Source organism: Perissodus microlepis, chromosome 7 (genome assembly GCF_051167445.1).
Source record: "Perissodus microlepis isolate ML-2025 ecotype Zambia chromosome 7, ASM5116744v1, whole genome shotgun sequence".
Lineage (NCBI taxonomy): Eukaryota > Metazoa > Chordata > Actinopteri > Cichliformes > Cichlidae > Perissodus > Perissodus microlepis.
In genome coordinates, this window is record NC_140467.1 from 26747498 (window position 1) to 26756143 (window position 8646).

At 44.4% G+C, this 8646-nt stretch overlaps 1 protein-coding gene across 2 annotated transcripts; it reads right to left on the reverse strand.

The window, feature by feature from the left end:
- Positions 1-53: 53 nt before the first annotated feature.
- fktn (fukutin) lies at positions 54-8348 on the reverse strand. Of its 2 annotated transcripts, none has more exons than XM_084934457.1 (10): positions 8102-8348; positions 7174-7245; positions 6571-6771; positions 6328-6474; positions 6121-6251; positions 5898-6030; positions 5649-5778; positions 3857-3990; positions 515-639; positions 54-369 (listed from the first exon to the last, which is right to left on the reverse strand). In XM_084934457.1, exons 1-10 carry the CDS (start codon positions 8201-8203, stop codon positions 156-158), a joined length of 1389 nt encoding a protein of 462 aa, XP_084790583.1. In that variant the 5' UTR covers positions 8204-8348; the 3' UTR covers positions 54-155. The 2 variants fall into 2 exon arrangements, with proteins under 2 accessions (XP_084790583.1, XP_084790582.1); XM_084934456.1 differs by having other exon boundaries at positions 7174-7248.
- Positions 8349-8646: the final 298 nt, after the last annotated feature.

Genomic DNA, 8646 nt, shown 5'->3' on the forward strand with positions numbered 1-8646 from the left:
TTCATCACGTCCTGTTACAATAAGTCACATGTTCTAAACAAAAGGAGACACCATTTAAACAAAAAAACAAAACTTTTATTAGTTTGTTTCAACAACAGAATCGTGTGTGTGTGTGCTCCCGATCAATTGACTGATGGCTGATAATAAAATATCAGTCAGTACACCTGGATAAGCTCTGCCCACTCTGCCACAGGCCACACCCCGTTCGCTTGCACATTGCTTGGTGATGATTTCCAGTCCCAGACCCTCAGTGGGATGTTCCAGGAGGTGCCATAGTTTGCTGTCACGTAGTCAAGCGTCTCACATGGAACACGCACTTTCAGCTCAAGAAGCTCCGCCCAGCACAGCGAGAAGCGTGGAAAGATGTACCTGGAGATAAGAAAAGAAAACAAACAAAAAAAAATTTAACCTGCGGCAGGGTTGACAAAGTGACAGATGGTAATGACTTTATGTAGCAATAAACGGCATGACGATTACGCCGTCTGTACAAATATTTAAGGTGAAAGGATTTTACTTGAACTTCCTGCCACTCTTTGCCTGCGTCCCGCCATTCCACATGATATCACCGTTGTCGTAGAAGAAAAAAATGTCCAGCTTCACATCTTCAATCAGAAATGACAGCTCCAGACTGTCCTCCACCTTTTACAATAAAACACCCGCTTTCAGAATAAAAGACAGAAAACTAAACTTCACAATAAAATGATTTCAGAATACAGGAGGTAACTAAGGGTGCATTCCAAAAGTCCATGCTTCTGTGAAAGTTTCCTCACTAAGAGACATGACTCCAAACACTAGCATCCTCTACGAACGGAGAGGAGAAAATGTGTCCTATAATTCACTGCAAACAACCATCCAACCATTTATGAAAACACTGACATAATCGAAGTGGGTGGGATCGACTTTGATGTTCCTTCTAACTGCGTTTTCCATTTTATCCATAACCTGTGGATATATTTATAGTTTGTATCAGCAGCTGTTAAATTCACAGCTAAACTCTGAACATCAGGCTGCTGGAATATAAATTTGATGTTGTTGCTGCATGAAGAAAGTAGAACAGTGAGTTCAAGATTATGATTTATAATAAATGATCAAAGAGTGTTTAAGGTTCTGTATGATCACTGTTGTATTACAGTCTTTAGGATTCATGTTTACTTCAGGTCAGCTGGGATCGGTTACGATGGAGGGAATTTTACAGAAATCCTTAACAGGCTGGAGGAAACAAAATAAATATACAGAGGGTAAAATAAGTAATTTAAGTAAGTTCAAAGTAAATATATTTCTGAAGGTGCGATTGATATTAAATTCTCACCAGATGTGAGTGATAACCCATCCAATCCACACATGCAAAGGAATCAAACCATAGATGTCCATAAATATGTGTAATAATGATAAATGACACAGAGAAAATAAATGAAGACACTCACTGAAATTGGATTAATACTTTATATAAAGCCTTTGTTGGTGATCACAGCTTCATATTCAGCTTCTCCTGTATGGAGAAACTAGTCACAGCATTGCTCGAGTGTGATTTTGGTCCATTCTTCCACACGAACAGTCTTCAAACCCTGAAGGTTCTGTGGGTCCCGTCTATGAACTTTGACCTTGAGTTCTTTTCAGGTGGTTGAGGTCAGCTGATTGGCTGGGCCATTCCAGCAGCTTTATTTCCTATCTCTGACACCAGCTGAGAGTTTTCTTTCATCTCGTTTCATCTTCATCATCCTGGTAGATGGCAGCAGATTTTTATCAGGAATTTCTCTGTACATTTTTCCATTCATCCTTCCTTCAGTTATATGAAGTCTGTCAGTGCTGTATGCTGAAAAGGAGCCCCACACCATGATGTTCCCAACTCCAAACATCTATATTAGTGTTCTGGGGGTGATATATAGTTCCCTTTGACCTCCAAACGTACGATGATGTTAAAACGCATTATGGCATCCAAAGAGTTTAATTTTGGACTCATCTGACCAGACATAAGATAGACTTTATTAGTCCCACGGATGGGAAATTCATTGTTACAGCAGAAAAGCAGATAGGCCAGGAATAAATAAAGAGATTTACTGCTGGTGTTGCACTGCAAAAAACAGTGCAACACCAGACAGAACAGAATGATACAGACACAAGACAGTGCAATAGACAGTGGGTTGTGCAAAAAGACTGAGCACTGTGCAAAAAAGCAAAAGCAACAACCTATGTATGTAATTTATGTATGAAGGTGTGTGAGGTGTGTCTGCATATGCCATTGTGCAGGTAATGTAGTGACGTGTGTGAAGGTATGTGTGTGTGTCAGTCCAGTCACTGAGTGTAATGGAGGTAGTTATGGAGCTGGTGATGAGGGACCAGGAGAGGGTCTCCGCCAGGTGAACACTAAGGAATTTGGTGCTCTTGACAACCTCTAGAGAGGATTCATTGATGTTAAGTGGACAGTGATCTCACCACGCTCTCCTGAAGTCGACAATTATCTCTTTTGTTTTGTCCACGTTCAGAGACAGGTTGTTGACTCTGCAACAGTCCATTAGCTTCTGCACCTCCTCTCTGTATGCTGACTCATTGCTTTTGCTGATGAGACCCACCACAGTCCTGTCATCAGCGAAACTGACGATTTGGTTTGAACTGTGCATTGCTGCACAGTCGTGAGTCAGCAAAGTGAACAGCAGTGGGATGAGCAGGGAGCACCTGGTCACGGCCGGTTTATGGTGAAATTATGTTCTTTCCATTTCCGGACATTGGGCCCAACAATACTCAATGGAACCGTTATTTTTAGAAATTCATCAGTATGTTTTTGCAACAATAAGGTTATGATGGTTTTGGGAGACCTCACTACTTTTACCCATCATGAGATGTTTCTGTGTGACAACTTGATAATTGGGCACCTTTTATTAGCCATCATTCGGGACTGATTGAGCTGATATTAATTTGCACTAAGTGGCAGGATTGACTTATAATCACTGATAGATTTTAGCTGCTGTCTTGACTCTCCCTGCCTTTTTACACATCCCTCTCTTCACGTGTTCAATACTTTTCCCTGTGTCACTTCTCGTTTTTACACATAATTTATGGACGTCTATGTTTCCATGTGTAGATTGGATGGGTTATTACTGACATCTGGTGAGAATTTCAGAAGACAAACATTATTTACCGTTATATTATGAGAAGTCCCAGTTGTGACAGGTGTATGTATAAGTGCATCACTTGGTAGTTTTAATAGCATAGTGCACTTTTATCTGTTACAGATTCAGCAGAGAGAAGTCGCTCGCTGTGTGAACGCTGCTGAGAAAGAGCAACCAAGTTCAGGTCATTTCTGCTGTTTCATGGAAGTATTTACCAAGGAGCAATAAGTGGGCTCGCCTCTAAACACTCAGCATGAAGAAGTTAGTGAATCTGTTCCTCCTTCTTTAAAATTCCAGCCTTTCTAATGAAAAATGAATGATTTTCACATGTTTACATTACCTCCATGAAACAACAGAACACGTTGTGGAGAAGTAACGCATGCTTTGTAGTCCATCTTTTGCACATTGCCAATATAGCGGACATGCGTCATCACGACGTTAAGAAATGAGTGCGAGCTCGTTCAAATCCTCAGCACACCCCTTTTCTCTTTTTCTAAGTCCTCAGTAATTCTCCTACCCACTTTTCCTTGAGCTCGATGAAAAGAGGTTAGGAACAGGAGATGGTAGGTACTTTTTGGAACACACCCTAAACTTCACAATAAGACAGGTTGTAAGAATAAAAGACAGATTTTGCAGTAGATGTTTGAAGCTAGTGACTGAAGATGAAGCATGAAAAAGTTTTTGGTGTTAGAAGTAGAAAAAAGAAGAAGAAACTCAGACAGTAAAAGATAAAAATAAAGATTTTGGACCTTTCCAAACTTGTGTTTCAGCGTCAGGCCGGCGTCTGTGAATGCTGCGATGATGTCAGGCCTGTAGTCGGCGATGAAGATGCCAATGTCGACGTCACGGCTGTATGAGATGATGCTGCACTGCCTGAACCAGCCTGGAGAAGGTGACACAGATGGACACGTGTGAGGACGGGATTACCTGCACACACTGAATCAATTAGTCTTTTTGACTGAGGTGCAACTTCCTCAGATGTGATTTACCTGGATGTTTAAACCACAGATAATAAGGCATGTGACTCTGATTACAGGTGATGTCAGCACAAACTATGGATGTCATACAGCAGTTTGACCTCTGTGTGACCCTATAGTAGCACACCTGAGTGAGTTACTGGTTACATGCTCCTCCACAGGAGTTTTAACAGGAACAGGTAGACAACCTACAGTCAGAGGTTCTGACGTTGGAAGCAGGAAGTCATCAGCATACCTGACACACCTGCTGTAAACGTTATAAGTGACAGTGACCTCTGTGTTTCACTTCCTGTCTCCGAGGCAGTAACCTGCTCTATTTTAGTCCAGTCATGCGAGTCTCACTCTTGCTTAGTGCTCCGACAGGAGCTGCATACACCTGTGTATGTTTCACAATAAAAACCGCCAAAAGAACTTGAGAGATTTCAGCGGTTTACCCAGGGTCACCATGGCGAGGTCGCTGCGTGTCTAATCTGTGGTGGACACACTTCCTGATGCAGCCCTCGAGGGATTCTTGTTTCCCAGAATCAAACACAAATATGACTGATAACAGGAAATCAGGAAATCAACCAGTGCCAAAATAAAAGCCTGCTTAAAAAAAACAACAAAAAAGCAGAGAGAGATTATGGCAAACCATCGACTCAGCAGGGGAAGGCGGTGCTGTACCTGCACTGACTATAGTGTGGGTGGAGCGCTGCTGACTTCGACTGAGAAAATTGTCGGGCAGTGGAAAGGAATACTTGGAGGACCTCCTTAATCCCACTGAGCTGCATCAGGCATAGCAGCATGCAGTTTTTCTACATTGTGACGATGTAATTTTGATCATTTCAAAGTGAAAGAGGCCATACAGTCCTTATACGACCGTTGCAGAAGCCTGGTCCGCATAGCCGGCAAGAAGTCGGACTTGTTCCTGGTGGGTGATGGGCCCCGCCAGGGCTGCCCTTTGTCACCGATTCTGTTCATAACAGGATTTCTAGGCATAACAAAGGGGCGGAAGGCTTTCGCTTGGGTGGTCTCAGGATCTCATCTCTGCTTTTTGCAGATGATGTGGTCCTGTTGGATTCATCGGGCGATGGCCTCCAGCACGCCTTGGAACGGTTCACAGCCGAGTGTGAAGTGGTGGGAATGAGAATCAGCACCTCCAAATCTGAGGCTATGGTCCTCAACTGGAAAAGGGTGGAGTGCCCACTCCCGGTCAGGAATGAGACCCTGCCCCAAGTGGAGGAGTATTTCGGGTCTTCTTCACGAGTGACGGGAGAAGGGAGCGGGAGATCGACAGACGGATTGGTGCTGCTGTACCGGTCTGTTGTGATGAAGAGAGAGCTGAGTGTAAAAGTGAAGCTCTCAATTTATGAGATTGAACTGCGTCCCTACCATCACCTATGGTCACAAGCTGTGGGTTGAAAGAATGAGCGACAAGCTGGAAGAGGTGACTGGGGAGAGGGAGGTCTGGGCTTCTCTGCTTGGGCTGCTGCCCCCGCGACTTGGCCCCGAATAAGCGGAAGAAGATGGATGGATGGATGAAAGTTTGCTGAACCTGTACAAGTGAGTCAGGAGGTAGAGTTACCCAGGCAGGTACCGCTGCTGAGCCAGAACGGAACGTCAAGGCGAGTGAGCGTTCGAGCCGTCAAATGAAGCAACGCCTTTGCTTTTCTCCGGAAATCCACCGCCGCCGCAGACGAGTCGTCAGGGTAGAGCTGCAGAGAAGTAGTTGCATGACGAGAAAAAGGAAGTTTTAAAAAAAGATTTGTTTATAATATTTTTCATTTCCTCTTTCTCCCCTCTTTTTACAATAAAAAGAACCGTTCATTCTGACCTGCAGGAAATTGCGAGCATCACGGTAATGGCACTCTAGGAAGCGGGCATGTTTCTGCTGGGCCAGAAAATGGGAAATGTTTCGCGGGACTCGAACGTCCAGGCCATCAAGGACGGTCAGGATGAGCTGCGGCCTGCAGAGGACGTCACATGACAGGAACTTCATTAGTGCGTTTTTTTTTTGTCTCATTTACACACATAACGTAGTCATGTGATGTCAGCACCTGTCATAGGCTCCAGCGTAGCGCCCATAGTCGAGCACTTTGAAGGCAGCAAAGCTTCGGTCTGCGTCCCCTTTGAGGCGCAGCGCTCCATGCCACAGGTAATTCCCGCTGCGCTCATACAGGAAGACCACCTGCAAGGAGCACAGGTCTCATCGTCAGCTGTTTTGTCACCTGAATCAGATCGTCACCACATCTGGCCACATCCACCTGAATGACATGATTGTGGAGGCGGAACAAGAAGTGCAGGGGAATGTCCTCTCCTGATAGGGTGTCCAGGCTGGCGAGTCGAGGGTCCACTCCCCGCAGCTCCATCACCTCAAAGCCTTTCTGCTCAGCTGCCAATAGGAAGCCGGGCTGACGGGCAAACAAACAATTACAGTTTTAAAAACTTTATTTAAACTCAAGTTCTGCATTTTCTCACACTCTGAAGACAACAAACAAGTCACTCACATCATACTTCCATTGGTTGGCCTGCAGAGCGAATGACGTGATGGCTCGGCCTGTGCACAGAAAGCTGCAGTGCGGTTCGCGCACCAGCCGGTCACGCTGCCGCAAAGCATCCTGGGAGAGCAGTGCCAGCACGGCGGTGTCAGTGAGGAACAGTGGCAGCTTGAAGTGCTGCACTAACGCTAGAAACTTCTTCACCACCTGCTGCAGGGAGGAACAAAGCAACTGTTACTGTGGTAACCATGGTCAGGTCAGGAAGGAGGAGTTAAAACATTTAACAATTAAGTATAAAACAAGCTAATTTTAGGAGCCACAATACAAGTTTACACATTGTACAAATTTCATGACTCACGTCTACATCTTGTGCAAGAGAAGCGAGATGTATGAAGATTTGTTTTAAATGTATTTGAAAAGTTCTTCACCTTTATTTAAGAGAGGAACGTCATGTGCAAGTGGAAAGACATAGAGAGCTGCATCAGGCATAGCAGCATGCAGTTTTTCTACCTTGTGACGATGTAATTTTGATCATTTCAAAGTGAAAGTTTAAATCTGAATTGCTAACAATTGATGTTAAGCTAACAGCAGCTAGCAGCAGATCTGACTTACCCATTGGACTTGGCTAGCGGTCAGGTGGCCTGGAGTCAGGTGACCTGCTGGGCGGAAGATGTGAGAGCCAGGCTGCTGCAGGAGAATAGAAGAAAACAGTGTCACCACAACGGTCATGCTCCCGCATGACTTACCTTCAGAGGCTGACGCTGCCTATCTGGACCTTGGGGGGTGTCGTGGCTAAAAGATCAACCTTAAGACTGTCACATGTCCTGATGGAGGGTTAAATACTCACACGTGTGACACGGTTACTGTAATTCGAGCACATAGACGATTCAGGATTTCTTCATGAGTAATGTTCATGCACAGGTAATGTCAGCGTACAGGTGAGATGGAACACATAGGCAGCATGATTATGATGAAGATCATCTTCGTCAGAAGATGTTTCCTGATTGGCTGAATTTAACCTAAAATATTTTAACTTCACGTTCAGGTACAGATACCTGATAGCATTTACAAGGCTGTTATAACTAAAGTTAACCTTACTGCAGTGAAGGAATCTCAGGTGTGCTTCTTTCTCTCTTTACCTGCCTCTGAACACAAACTTGTATGGCAGCTTCAGGAACGACCCATTTTACGTTCATCATCTAAACTCTACCTAAGGAAGACTGTGCCCTGCTGTAGACTCCACCCCCACTGAAAAGCTGTCCTTTCACCTGTCACTTGTGCAGGTGTGTTTACCTGTGTCTGCTCTGCACAGACACAAAAACATTAAACTCATAATTATAATTTGAGACGTGGTGTGGTTCCTATAATCCTGACTTCACAAATGCAACTGAAACAGCTAGTGCACAGATTAGGATTATATTCTGAAAGGGCAGAGGGCTATGAGCTTTAATGGTTCATTAGTGACATCACAAACCTTCAGATTAGGTCACACTGGGAGCCTCTCACATCACACAAAAGCGTTTACACGGCTATGGCTCACCTTGCTGACGTACTTCCGGTAGTAGTGCAGCTGGAACAGCAGGAACACGGAGCTGCTAACGATGAGCAGCGCTAACACGGCCGTCCGGTTCACACGAAGCATCCGGAAACGGGGCCAGTCACCGCGCTTCTCATGACGTCAGAACCGAGCTCGAGGCACGAGGGAGCGGCACAAAAATACTCAGAGCACCGCGAAAATCACCAAGCCGTCTGCGGCCGCCGCCATATTTAAAAGGGCTCACTTCCTGCGCAGCCTTTCACAGTAAAAGCCCAAAACCTAACAACGCCGAGCGGCTCAACTTTCTGCTGTGATTTTCAGAGGGAAAAAAGCTGAAATAGTCGATTCCCTGAAGGAAACATGAAGAATTAAATATGACAGCTGTGGTGTTTTAAACTGTTTTATCCACATAGCATAAAAATATGATTTTTCTTCATCAACACACTGAATATTTATCAGCATCGATTTTTAATTGTTAAATTTCCAAACCAAAACTACTTTCAATCAAAACTAAAATAGCAGATTGATCCAAAAATTATCTTAAGGTA